This window comes from Ovis canadensis, chromosome 9, assembly GCF_042477335.2.
Source record: "Ovis canadensis isolate MfBH-ARS-UI-01 breed Bighorn chromosome 9, ARS-UI_OviCan_v2, whole genome shotgun sequence".
Lineage (NCBI taxonomy): Eukaryota > Metazoa > Chordata > Mammalia > Artiodactyla > Bovidae > Ovis > Ovis canadensis.
Genome location: NC_091253.1, coordinates 59,440,756 through 59,455,670, shown reverse-complemented (window position 1 = coordinate 59,455,670; position 14,915 = coordinate 59,440,756). Strand labels below are relative to the sequence as shown.

Here is a 14,915-nt window from a genome sequence, read left to right as displayed (position 1 = left end):
ATGAAAGTACTTATAAAGACAGCTGAGTGCCTAAGAATTGATGCTTTTCAACTGTTGTGTTGGAGAAGACTCTTGAGAGTCTCTTAGACTGCAAGGAGATCAAACCAGTCTATCCTAAAGGAAATCAGCCCTGAATATTCATTGGCAGGACTGATGCTAAAGCTGAAACTCCAATACTTTGGCCACCTGATGTGAAGAACTGACTCATCTGAAAAGACCCTGACACTGGGAAAGACTGATGGCAGGAGGAAAGGGGACTGCAGGAGGAGAAAGGGACGACAGAAGATGAGATGGTTGGATGGCATCACTGACTCGATGGACATGAGTTTGAGCAAGCTCTGGGAGTTGGTGACGGACAGGGAAGCCTGCGGGCTACAGTCCATGGGGTCAAAAAGAGCAACTGAACTAACTGACTGATGAAAGTACTTAGAACAATATCTTCAAATAGTAAGCAATATACTATTACATGTTTGCTATGTATTTCATGGTAACCTGCTCAATTTTATACTAGCATATTTAACAAAGGCTGCTTCCCCTAGACCTCCAAAAGTTTGGGATAACATGATAGATCCCTTTGGCCTGAGCTGAAATTCTTAAAAGCAGCAGTCATGTTTTTGCCCTTTTTCTTCAGGCTTAATTCTACTTGATGGTCACCACATGATCAATGATTAATTCTTGAGAAGGTAGGACACCACCTGGATTTTAGTTTAACTATGAAAATCTTGAGAACGTGCTTTGCCTGTAAGCAAAACATATTTTCCCTTCTGTCTTTGGATGACTTTCTTTAGTTTCTCACTCTTCAATAGGCTACTTGTAAAATTCTCTATATAGTTAACATTTTACATTCTCTTAATCACAAAAATCCATTTCATTTTCTATCATTTGATAACCTTGAGTGGGAGAGCACAAACCACTGGTTTTTTAAGTTTAGTGATCTTTAAATAGATCTGATGGACTGTAGCCCGCCAGCCTCCTCTGACCATGGAATTTTCCAGGCAAGAACACTGGAATGGGTTACTATTTCCTACTCCAGGGGATCTTTCTAACCCAGGGATCAAACCAATGTCTCTTGCATCTCCTGCATTGGCAGGTGGATTCTTTACCACTCACGCCACCTGGGAAGCCCCTATTTTTCAAAGTGGGGGCAATATGCACTTAGGTAACAAACATTAACTCCAGTTCTTAGAGCTTATGTCAAATTTCTAAAGAGAATAATTATATTGAATTTTACTAAAGGGTCATTGTCCAACAGTAGCTCTCAGTTTCTTTAAATGTCATGCTTTTACTTTCTAGGAAAACAATAATTACAAACACAAAGAATACTCATACCTGAATTTTAATTAAATTCTCTATTTCTTCATGAAGCTTGTCATGTTCCTTTTCAATTGAAGCCCAAATCATTAGGGCTGATTCCAAGGGTGTAATTCGTTCATCACTTTCAAACTGTGCATCTTTTAAACCAAAATAAAAACAAGTACCTTAGAAAACCATGAAGAATTTTGTTAATTTTTTATAAATTACTTTCTTTAAATATTGACTGATTGTATTCTATTTGCCAGGCACTGCTCTCATATATGCCAGTTTAGGAAAGATTTTTCAAATTAATTTCCTCATTAAAATCAATTTAAAATAGAAAATGCTAGATGAGTTCATAAAACATTTGAAGCTTTTCTCTGCTAAAATATTTATTTTAAGGACTTCCTTGGTGGTCCAGTAGTTGAGAATCTGCCTTCCAAAGCAGGACACTCAGGTTTGATCCCTGGTTTAGGACCTGGGATCCCATGTGTTGTGGGGCAGCTAAGCCCACATACCACAGGTATTGGGTTCGCACTGAAACTAGAGAAAGCCCACACACTGCAACAAGAGAAGCCTGTGCACCACAACAAAGACCCGGGGCAGCCAGTATATATATATATGCATTGATTTTTTTTTCTTTTCTTTTTTCCTTTTATTTATTTATTTTTTATTTTATTTTTTTTTACTTTACAATACTGTATTGGTTTTGCCATACATTGACATGAATCCACCACAGGTGTACATGAGTTCCCAACCCTGAACCCCCCTCCCACCACCCGTATATGCATTGATTTTAAGAGCCGAAAGAAAAACTTTACATAAGGTATCACAGTAACAGAATTCTTAAATGGTTTATAAGTGTAACTGCAGCGTAACAAACCTCAAATAGAAATCAGATCTTAGCATATACTAACTGAAATCCTTATTATATATTTTGTAGACATTTGAAAGAGGCATTCAGGTTATCTCTCTACCAACATTCTTCCAAGTATCAACGCTTAAAAATCTAAGGAGTCATTGTTTTACTCCTCTTTCTCATCACTGTATCTGTTGCAATATATTATACAGTGGTTTTAAAAACTTCGGAGTTTATTCCAGACTCTATCATTTATCATCTTTGGGGTGCTGGAAAGCTATTTCACCTCTCTAAATCTCAGTTTTCTCACCTATAAAATGCCACAATTATAAATACTATGTGAATATTTAATGAGATAATATTTGTACTGCTGTTACACTTTCTTAAAACAGAATTTTGATCAGGTTATCCTCATGAAACACTCACTGTGGCTGACAACTACTTAACAAATTACACACAAACTTCTCATTTCGAAATTCAGAACCTTCACCATGTACGTCTTACATGTCTTGCACCTCTAACTGCTAATCTATTCACTCAGTATGCATTACAGCTCATTTCAATACTCATCTTTCCTAAGAAGTCTTTCTTGATTGACATTATCCAACCCTTCTTGTTAATCTACCTTCCTTCTTATAAATGTGACATGCAGAAACACTGTATGTATATTAGATCTTAAAAAACTTTACAGTGTAGAAAAACAAGTAGTGTATATTAACACACATATATAGAATCTACAAAAATGGTACTGATGAACCTATCTGCAGAACAGAGACTCAGATATAGAGAACGGACATATGGACACAGCAGGGGAAGGAGAGGGTGGGACAAAGGGAGAACAGCACTGAAATATACACAGTACCATGTGTAAAACACATAGCTAATGAGAAGTGGCTACACAGTGCAGGGAGCTCAGCCTGGTGCTGTGTGACAACCTAGAGGGGCGGGACAGGGTGGGAGGTGGGAGGGAGGTCCAAGAGGGAGGAGACTTGTATCCCTATGGCTGATTCACGTTGTTGCATGGCAGAAACCAACACAACATTGTAAAGCAGTTAGGCCTCAATTAGAAATCAATATATCAAAAAGAAAAATGATTAAAAAAAAAAACAACTTTACAGTGTAGACTTTCACTTTCAGGTAGGATGCATGGCACTGCAACAGGGCAACACTCTCACCATGATCAGAAGAAGAAAAAAGGGGGGGACAAACTGCAAAATCATGTTGTTGAAGACAGGAGACAGCTGTGCAAGCTCTGAGAACTAGGTGGAATATATCCTATAAAGAGATTCCTTCTCAGGTGAGCTGATGATTCACAGCTCTTTCCCTCCCTGGGCTAATTTGCCAAAAAGGCTGAGGATCCAGTGTACTCCAGGCAGGGAGGCTTTATTGTGGGTAAGAGAAAGAAGAGCTTCTGGTGGTTTCCTTGGGGCTAGCATGGTGGACTGGAAACTAGAGGAACTGAAAACACAGTGTCTCACCAGAAAGCTTTTGCTGAGTTCTGGGGCAGTGCGGGAAGCTGGGGTGGAAAAGTACAGAAAACTTCCAGTTGCACAGATCTTAAGATAAAGTCCCATGAGAGGGTGGAGCCTGCCATAAACAAAAGTTTCCCCTTTAAGACATTTGCCATATTTTAAAACCAGGTGGAACAGGAGACTATAAAGTTAATAAGGCAGCCACTGTTGCTGCTAAGTCACTTCAGTTGTTTCTGACTCTGTGTGACCCCACAGACGGCAGCCCACCAGGCTCCTCCATCCATGGGACTCTCCAGGCAAGAGTACTGGAGTGGGGTGCCATCGCTTTCTCCGAAGGCAGCCTCTAGCTATATGTAATTACTGGACAGTTACAGCATTGCTAATCCAAATTGAGATGTACTTTAAGTATGAAATACAAACCAGATTTCAAAGACATACTGCAAAAAAATTTTAAAAAGGTGGTAAGATATCTCGTTTTGTATCAATCACATGTTGACATACATTTTAGAAATACTGGGTTAAATAAGACATTGCTAAAATTCTACCTATTTCTACTTTACTTAATACAGCTATTAGAAAAGTTTTGATTATATATGAGGCATACTTTGGGCTTCCCAGGTGACACTAGTGGTAAAAGAACCTGCCTGCCAATGCAGGAGATATAAGAGACTCCGGTTCAACCCCAAGGTGGGAAAGAATCCTTGGAGAAGGGCATGGCAACCCACTCTAGTATTCTTGCCTGGAGAATCCCATGGACAGAGGAACCTGGAGGGCTACAGTTCAGAGGGTCGCAAAGAGTCAGACATGACTGAGTTGACTTAGTCTGCATGCACGTGGCCTACTTTATATTTCTATTAGGCAGTGCTGCTATACAGCAACCACTAAAAAAATAAGCAGAAGGGTTATATATAGCTGAAAATCCAATACAAATTAAAATGAAATTTTAAATGCTGCCTGACTTATTTGAAATAGACTGACTCTTGTTCACTAACCCCGGCCTATTATATCTAAGATGTGCTCTGGGGAACTTTCAGATTAAACCATGGAGTCACACACAAAATAGGAAATTTTCTGACCCTTTTTTGATATCTTAAAGATATTAGTCGTTTGGATTATGGTAACTTTGTGGTGACTCTTGTTACTGTCACACATTACTAGCAACTATCATATTTGTAACCTCTTGTTGAGCTTGATTTCAGCACTTATTCAATAAGGGAATATGACTTAAACTATGATATCTCTTTCTCTTGTCCTCATAGTTTATTTTAGACTATAATGGCCAAGCCTGGCTCAGTTTATGGCTAATATTTACAGCACAGTCATTTAAAGGACTTTCTGACGCTACACAAGCCAGAGTTGGATTAGCGAGAGTCCTGAGAATGGTACTAACAGGCTGGGATTTCCTGTAACACAACATGTTCATAAGTAAACAGCTTCATGTAATACTGTCTACCACTGGAGACTGTTGGGAAAGCCTTTTGTAAATTGCAAACCCCAATATAAATATGCAATTATCTGCATCAGAAGGTCCTTTAAATGACCATGCTATAAATATTAGCCATTAGTGATAAACTGAACCAGGCTTGGTCATTACAGTCTAAAATAATCTATGAAGACAAAGGAAAGAGATATTATAGCTTAAATCATATTACCTTATTAAAGTGCTGAAGTCAAAATCAAATAAGAGGTTTCAAATATGCTGGCTGCCAGTAATGACAGCAGTAAGAGACACTACAAAGTTACCATAGTCTAATTGAGTGATTATGCACTCAACTCCTTACTGCAAAATTCAGACTTAAATTGAAGAAGGTAGGGAAAACCACGAGACCATTCAGGTATGACCTAAATCAAATCCCTTACGATTATACAGGGGAAATGACAAATAGATTCAAGTGGATTATATCTGATAAATGGAGTGCCTGAAGAATTATGAACAGAGGTTCATGTAATTGTACAGGAGGCAGTGATCAAAACCATCCCCAAGAAAAACAAATGCAAAAAGGCAAAATGGTTGTCTGAGGAGGCTTTACAAATAGCTGAGAAAAGAAGAGAAGCGAAAGGTAAAGAAGAAAAGGAAAGATATTCCCATCTGAATGCAGGGTTCCAAAGAATAGCAAAGAGAGATAAGAAAGCCTTCCTATGTGATCAATGCAAAGAAATAGAGGAAAACAACAGAATGGGAAAGACTAGAGATCTCTTCAAGAAAATCAGAGATACCAAGGGAACATTTCATGCAAAGATGGTCACTAAAGGACAGAAACAGTACAGACCTAACAGAAGCAGAAGATATTAAGAAGAGGTGACAAGAATACACAGAACTATACAAAGAAGATCTTCATGACCCAGATAACCACAATGGTGTGATCACTCACCTAGAGCCAGACATCTTGGAATGTGAAGTCAAGTGGGCCTTACGAAGCATCACTACGAACAAAGGCACTGGAGGTGATGGAATTCCAGCTGAACTATTTCAAATCCTGAAAGATGATGCTGTGAAAGTGCTGCACGCCATATGGCAGTGAATTTGGAAAACTCAGCAGTGGCCACAGGACTGGAAAAGGTCAGTTTTCATTTCAATCCCAAAGAAAGGCAATGCCAAAGAATGTTCAAACTATCGCACATTTGTACTCATCTCACTCGCTAGCAAAGTGATGCTCAAAATTCTCCACGCTAGGCTTCAACAGTACGTGAACCGTGAACTTCCAGATGTTCAAGCTGGATTTAGAATAGGCAGAGGAATCAGAGATCAAATTGCCTCAGTTGGATCATCGAAAAAACAAGAGAGTTCCAGAAAAACACCTACTTCTGCTTTATGGACTACACCAAAGCCTTTGACTGTGTGGATCACAACAAACCATGGAAAATTCTTCAAGAGACAGGAATACCAGACCATCTGACTTGCCTCCTGAGAAATCTGTATGCAGGTCAAGAAGCAACAGTTAGAACTGGACATGGAACAACAGACTGGTTCCAAATAGGAAAAGGAGTACATCAAGGCTATATATTGTCACTCTGTTTATTTAACTTATATCCAAAGTACATCATGAGAAACCCTGGGCTGGATGAAGCACAAGCTGGAATCAAGATTTCTGGGAGAAATATCAATAACCTCAGTTATGCAGATGACACCACCCTTATGGCAGACAGCGAAGAACTAAAGAGCCTCTTGTCCGTCTAGTCAAAGCTATGGTTTTTCCAGTAGTCATGTATGGATGTGAGAGTTGGACTATAAAGAAAGCTGAGCACCAAAGAATTGATGCTTTTGAACTGTGGTGTTGGAGAAGACTCTTGAGAGCCCCTTGGACACAAGGAGATTAAATCAGTCCATCCTAAAGGAAATCAACCCTGAATATTCACTGGAAGAACTGATGCTGAAGCTGAAAAACTCCAATACTTTGGCCACCTGACTGGGAAGAACTGACTCACTGGAAAAGGCCCTGATGTTGGCAAAGACTGAAGAAAAAGGAGGAGAAGGGGAAGACAAAGGATGAGATGGTTGGATGGCATCACCAACTCAATGGACATGAGTTTGAGCAAGCTCCAGGAGTTGGTGATGGACAGGGAAGCCTGGGGTGCTGCTGTCCATGGGGTCGCAAAGAGTCAGACACGACTGAGTGACTGAATTGAATGTTATCTTTAAAACAGAGTATATGGAGCATGGTTTCCTACCAGCAGCATCAGAATCATCTGGGAACTTATTGGAAATGTATTTCATCCTACCAAATCAGAAATTCATGATGGGGTAAGGGGTATATCATTCTGTTTCTTAACAAGTTCTCTAATAATTCTTTAGTAAGCAAAAATTTGAGAATCATTGCTCCAAAAAGATAGGGATATTTCCTTTACTAGCTTTAAATATGCTTGTGTATAGATGTACAGGCCAAATACAAGTGGGCAAACTCTCAAAAACAAACGATAGCTTCCATCTCTTTCTGGAGAAGGCAATGGCAACCCACTCCAGTACTCCTGCCTGGAAAATCTCATGGACGGAGGAGCCTGGTAGGCCTGCAGTCCATGGGGTTGCTAAGAGTTGACTAGGAGACTTCACTTTCACTTTCATGCATTGGAGAAGGAAATGGCAACCCACTCCAGTGTTCTTGCGTGGAGAATCCCAGGGACAGAGAAGCCTGGTGGGCTGCCATCTATGGGGTCGCAGAGTCAGACACAACTGAAGCGACTTAGCAGCAACAGCAGCATCATCTCTTTCTTCTCATCATCACACCTTCAGACATAGACTGAAATATGTCCCATAGAAGATAAAAACATACTTACCAAGGGTTTTTCCAGCTTCAATTCTTGTCAAAAATTGACATACGTATATAGTTCTCAGTTGGTAAGCTGTTAGACTGGACAGTCCATGAATAATAGCTGAAAGTGAATAAAGTAAATTTTATTAAAACATTAAAACTCCAAACTTGGCCCTGCAGTACCTCTGTGTGGTGTGCTGAGTAGTAAGTTAACAAACACCACCCAAAGATTATCATAAATTTAGAAATGGATGCTTTATTCACAGACAATTTTTAGGAAATCAGAACAAAGGTGAGTAACAATGAACACTTTACCTTCAAAATAAAACTGATGTTTCATACACAGAATAATAAATCTTTAAAACTACGTACTTTCACAGGTACCATTCTGTACTAATTAAAAGGGAGATTTAGATCCAAACTGTAAAATATGTCAAATCATTAGATGGAAACTTATTTTACAGCTTAAGATGCCTAACGTAATAGGAAATATATTATTACTCTCAAGGTTTCAGTTGAATGAGTCTCTTTAGTTTATAAAACTTTATTTTAAAAACGTGTATTTATATTAATCTCCCCAATATTTGAACACCCACCCACCCAGTGTTATTCTAGGTAGTGAGTACGTACAATAAGTAAACCATAATCCTGGTTTTCAGTGAGTTTACTATGTACAATGAAAGACAAAGATTAAATTAACTAGTCCTGTAGCTGCTAAGCAGATGAAACAAATATTTATTTTCATTTATTTCCTCAATTTTAATATGCCATAACTTTATGCTATACCGGAGATTATCTGTACCAAATACAGTCATAAAATAATCGGATTCAAAAAGAGAACAAAACTTTTATAAAATTTAAACACAACTTATTCAATATTTATAGAATATCTACTGCTGGCCAATGGTAGGGACTCATGACTGAATGATAGATAGCCCCCTAGGAAGGTTTTAGCCTGAAAAGACACAAATTAAACAAAAATGTAGGCCGGTGACTAATTAAAATTTTAATACGTCATAAAGGGTAAGTATGGTATAGGAGCAAAAGAGAAGAAAAGCCCAATCTATTCTAGAGAAGAATTGCTCTTTGTACCTATTAGGCATAAAACAAAACAATGAAAATCTACTCAAGTTGAAGCCAGCTATCTGCTTTTTCCATACCTGTAACCAAATACTACTGACAGAAAGACACCAGAGGATCTAATGACCAACAACAATAACAACTATATTTAAGCAATTACTAAAATACCAGGCATGTACTTTAAGCCCTGAGCAGTGGTTTTCAACTGGGGCTGTTGTGACTCTGTCCCCTAAAGGACATTTGGCAATGTCCAGAGACATTTCTGATTGTCACATTGAGACATTCTGATTGAGTGGGAGGGGCTGCTACTGGCACCTAGTGGCTGAGGTCAGGGATCCTACAATGCACCAGTGAACCTCCACTCTGTCCCTTCTTCACCCTCAAGCTTACACAGAATAAAGAATTATGTGGTACAAAATGTCAACATGCTGAGGTGGAGAAACCTTGCTTTATAAGTATCAGTTCATCTGCTTCTCTTATCAGCTCTGTGAGGAAGATGCCATTATCCCTACCATTTTACAGATGTGGAAACTGGTGGTATCAAGTCCCTGCTTCAAGGCTTGTGACAATAAACAAACTAAGCCAGGAATCAAACTCAGAAAATTTACAAGGATTCCCTGGTGGTCCAGGGGTTAGGACTCTGTGCTTCCACTGCAAGGGGCACAAATTCCACCCCTGGTCAGGGAATCAGGGAACTAAGATCCCACAAGCCATGCAGCCAAAAACACAGACATACACACTCACAAAAACAAACAAAAATCCGCAGACAACTAACGATGGAGCCCAACCTCTTAATCACAATCCTACACTGCCTCCCACGATGGAGACAGGTTAGGAGTATCAGTCTGGAAAAGGCATTATCTGACACAAGTGAGGTGGGAGAACAATTCTGAGTTTGAATGAAAAAGCTAAGAATTTTCTAGCAAGCACCTAGAGTTGCACATGTTTACATTCTTGAAAAGTGTAGTAAATGTAATTCTGTAAGAGATAAAATGGAGTCCTGTCAGTCAAAAATGGCATACAGAGACAACGTAACGTTAAGTTCACAGTTTGTGTATCTGTCATTGATTTAGCAATGTAACTTGGAAAACAGTTTTCTCTTTCTGGATTTTGGTGCCTTTAACCTTAAAATAATGGAGGTGACCTAGATTATTCCTTGGGTCTTGGGCTAGAACCTTAAAAGGTCTTTGTTTTTTATTTAAATGACTTTTTTTTTAGAATGGTTTTAAATTTACAGAATGTTGGGAAGATAGTAGAGTACGTGCATGCAAGGTTGCTTCAGTCATGTCCAACTCTTTGCGCCCCATGGATTGTAGCCCACCAGGCTCCTCTGTCCATCAGCTTCTCCAGACAATACTGGAGTGGGTTGCTGTGTCCTCCTCCAGGGGATCTTCCCACCCAGGGATCAAACCCGTGTCTCTTACATCTCCTGCACTGGCAGATGGGTTCTTTACCACTAGCACCACCTGGGAAGCCCCAAGATGGTAGAGAGGTCCCGTATAATACTCTCCATCCAGTTTACCCTGTTATTAGCATCTTACATTAGCATTGTTACATTAATTAAACAATATTGATACATTATTACCTAAAGGCCAAGCTTTACTCAGATTTCTTTAGTTTTTACTTAATATCCTTTTTCTGCTACAGGTTCCCATCCAAGGTTCAATTCAGTTCAGTCACTGAGTTGTGTCCAACTCTTTGCGACCACATGGACTACAGCACACCAGTCCTCCCTGTCCGTTACCAACTCCCGGAGTTTACTCAAACTCATGCCCATTGAGTTGGTGATGCCATCCAACCATCTCATCCTCTGTCATCCCCTTCTCCTCTCACCTTCAATCTTTCTTTCCCAGAATCAGGGTTTTTTCAAATGAGTCAGCTCTTCGCATCAGGTGACCAAAGTATTGGAGTTTCAGCTTCAGCATCAGTCATTCCAATGAATATTCAGGACTGATTTCCTTTAGGATGGACTGGTTGGATCTACTTGTGTCCAAGGGACTCTCAAGAGTCTTCTCCAATACCACAGTTCAAAAGCATCAATTCTTCAGTGCTCAGCTTTCTTTATAGTTCAACTCTCACACCCATACATAACTACTGGCAAAACCATAGCTTTGACTAGACAGACCTTTGTTGGCGAAGTACTGTCTCTGCTTTTTAATATGCTGTCTAGGCTGCATAGCTTTTCTTCCAAAGAGCAAATTCTTTTTCATTTCATGACTGCAGTCACCATCTGCAATGATTTTGGAGCCCCCAAAATAAAGCCTCTCACTGTTTTCATTGTTTCCTCATCTATGTGCCATGAAGTGATGGGACCAGACGTCACGATCTTAGTTTCCTGAATGTTGAGTTTTGAGCCAACTTTTTTACTCTCTTTCACTTTCATCAAGAGGCTCTTTAGTTCTTCTTTGCTTTGTGCCATAAGGGTGGTGTCATCTGCATATCTTTATTGATATTTCTCCCAGCAATCTTGACTCCTTCTTGTGTTTCATCTAGTCCAGCATTTCTCATGGTGTACTCTGCATATACAGTTAAATAAGCAGGGTGACAATATACAGCCTTGATGTATTCCTTTCCTGATTTGGAACCAGTCTGTTGTTCCATGTCTGATTCTAACTGTTGATTCTTGACCTGCATACAGATTTCTCAGGAGGCAGGTCAGGTGGTCTCATATTCCCATCTCTTTAAGAATTTTCCAGTTTGTTGTGATCCACACAGTCAAAGGGTACCACATTACATTTAGTCATCATGTCATCAGTCTTTCCTTGGTTTTGATGACCTTGTGGGTTTTGAGGTGTTTTGTAAACTGAATCTCTCTATTGAGATTTGTCGGATACTTTTCTCATGAGTAGACTAGAGTTATGGGGTTTGGAGAGGAAGATCACAGTGGCAAAGTACCACTTTCATCACATTATATCAAGTGTACATGCTACCAACTATCACTGTTAATGCTGACCTTGAGTACCTGGGTGAAGCAGTATTTGTCAGTTTTCTCTACTTTCTTCCCCTTTCTATACTGTGCTCTATACAGCCCACACTTCAGGGGTGCGGACTTATACTCCACCTCCTTGGGAACAGAGTAGAAACATGAATTACCTGGAATTCTTCTGCATTGGAGATCTGTCTCTTCTCCCACTTGTATATTTATCCCAGCATTTATTTACATCAGTGTGGACTTTATGGATGTTTTAAAATAATTTGGGTTATAATACAACACTACAGTTGACCCTTTAACAATGAGGGGGTTAGAGACACTGACCCTCCAAGCAGTTGAAAACTGCAGTGTCGATCCTCTGAATGCATGGTTTAACCAACCATAGATTGTGTAGTACTGTAGTATTTACTACAGAGAAGAAAAAAAAAAAAACTGGCTTGTAAGTGGACAGGTACAATTCAAATCTGTGTTGTTTAAGGGTCAACCGTATTTTTATTTTCTTGCTTATGTCTGCTTGGGCTATTGGGAACTCTTGCAGTTGGCTCCTATGCCCCTTTGTGCTCCCATAATTGTGGAGCTTTGTTATCTTTGGGGGTTTTGTTTTGCTTTTAGTACTGCCCTACTTTTTGTCACAAGATGCTCCAGGTTCAAGTTGTATATTTCCTGTCCCTGTCCTGGAATCAGGCCATTTCTATGGAAAATGGTATTGGAAACCAATACCTGAATGCCACTGGAAGGACTGATGCTAAAGCTCCAAAACTCTGGTCAACTGATGAGAAGAACTGACTCATTGGAAAAGACTCTGATGCTGGGAAAGACTGAAGGCAGGAGAATGGGATGACAGAGGATGAGATGGTTGGATGGCATCCTGACTCAATGGACATAAGTGAGCAAACTCCAGAAGACAGTGAAGGACAGGGGAGCCTGGTACGCTGCAGTCCATGGGGCTGCAGAGAGTCGGATACCACTGAGCAACTCAACTGAACTGAACCCTGTCTCTAGTGTTATCTGGCACAAGGGAAAGGTTGTTGGATTGGAAGATAAGGCAGGTGTCTGGACCAACCCTCTTAATCTATCAATGCTTTAGGTTGTTTAGATCACTCCTCCATAAACTGAGATTTTACTTGCCTCACTCATGGGATAACTGTGAAGCTAAAATGTGTCAACATGGTTTTCTAAAATATTTAATTTTCTATTAAATTCTATCTTGGGGTTGCGGTCTGCTGCAATAAGCTGAGAGCCAACTCCAATAAATATTAATACCAGAGTATCTTTCGGTTATCATTCAAAAAGCCAGCTAGCCTTCTATAGGAATCAATGTCTTTGCCCATCATTCACAGGCTGTCTTGCATAGGTGGTAGACTTGTCAGTTACTTTCATTCTGAAGCCTATACTGAGCAGCAGGCTCAATGAGGGCTTCCCTTGTGGCTCAGCTGGTAAAGTATCCGTCCGCAATGCGGGAGACCGAGGTTCAACCCCTGGGTTGGGAAGATTCCCTGGAGAAGGAAAGGGCTACCCACTACAGTATGCTGGCCTGGAGAATTTCATGAACGGTATAGACAATGGGGTCGCAAAGAGTCAGACACGACTGAGCGACTTTCACACACACAGGGTCAATGAGGTTTAGACATCTCATAGAGTAATACAAAACAAGGTCTCAGTGACTTGCTAAAAGAAAAAGAGAAATATCAATAACCTCAGATATGCAGATGACACCATCCTTATGGCAGAAAGTGAAGAGGAACTAAAAAGTCTCTTGATGAAAGTGAAAGAGGAGAGTGAAAAAGTTGGCTTAAAGCTCAACATTCAGAAAACGAAGATCATGGCATCTGGTCCCATCACTTCATGGCAAATAGATGGGGAAACAGTGTCAGACTTTATTTTTTTGGGCTCCAAAATCACTGCAGATGGTGACTGCAGCCATGAAATTAAAAGACGCTTGCTCCTTGGAAGGAAAGTTATGACCAATCTAGATAGCATATTGAAAAGCAGAGATATTACTTTGCCAACAAAGGTCCGTCTAGTCAAGGCTATGGTTTTTCCAGTGGTTGTGTATGGATGTGAGAGTTGGATTGTGAAGAAGGCTGAGCTTTTGAACTGTGGTGTTGGAGAAGACTCTTGAGAGTCCCTTGGACTGCAAGGAGATCCAACCAGTCCATTCTAAAGGAGATCAGTCCTGGGTGTTCTTTGGAAGGACATACTAAAGCTGAAACTCCAGTACCTTGGCCACCTCATGCGAAGAGTTGACTCATTGGAAAAGACTTTGATGCTGGGAGGGATTGGGGGCAGGAGGAGAAGGGGACGACAGAGGATGAGGAGTTGGAGACGGACAGGGAGGCCTGGCGTGCTACGATTCATGGAGTCGCAGAGTCGGACACGACTGAGCGACTGAACTGAATCCTCTTATCAGCTCAACGGGTTATTCTCATTTTACCGACTAGTAAAATTTATGAATCTGAGAAAAACTGAGGAGCCCATGAGAGGCGGAGGCGGGATTCGAACCAACGATTGACTCCGAGCCGGGGGCCCTCAGCAAGCAGCCCGATCCCCGACCCCTGAGGTAAAGCGCTGCAAACCAGGCCTCAGTCGCGCGCTGCGGTTCCCGCTCCCTGCCCGGGCGCGCCCAACACTCACCCTCGGCGCTGTCGCGGGTGCGATGGAAGTCGTCGGAGCGGCCGTCACGGAAAGCCCGGCAAAGCGAAAGGCAGAGGAAATCGAGCATCCAGCCTGCAGCTACCGCCTCTGCCTCAGCCACCAGGCCCGCGTCCTCCTCCTCCTCAGGGGCCCCCAGCTGTACCTGGCACTCGAGCAGTTCTTGGCATTCAAACTGCTCCTCATCATCTGTCACCGTGTCCGCCACCCGCTCCGCCGAGGAACCTGCATCCTCTCCGTCCGCACGCCCTCGCGGGCTCTGAGCCGCAGAGGCAGTATCTTCCGCCATGTTAAACACCTCGCGCAGCTTCTGGCCTTTCCGGCGCAGAGCGATTACTGGCTCGCGCCGCGCGGAGCGAGCCCACGGCAGGCGGCCTCTT

General features: G+C 41.2%; 1 protein-coding gene across 4 annotated transcripts in view; it reads right to left on the bottom strand.

Annotated features, from left to right (window-relative positions):
- TERF1 (telomeric repeat binding factor 1) overlaps window positions 1–14,915 on the bottom strand; it is a 39,925-nt gene extending 25,010 nt beyond the window's left edge. For 2 of the 4 annotated variants that reach the window (XM_069600258.1, XM_069600260.1), the window contains exons 1-3: window positions 14,518–14,871; window positions 7,897–7,992; window positions 1,330–1,478 (exon numbers count right to left, since the gene is read on the bottom strand). In XM_069600258.1, coding sequence (XP_069456359.1) covers window positions 1,330–1,478; window positions 7,897–7,992; window positions 14,518–14,824 — 552 coding nt within the window. In that variant the 5' untranslated portion in view covers window positions 14,825–14,871. Of the gene's footprint in view, window positions 1–1,329; window positions 1,479–7,896; window positions 7,993–14,517 lie in introns of all 4 variants that reach the window. The other 2 variants (XM_069600261.1, XM_069600259.1) reach the window with 2 other exon arrangements.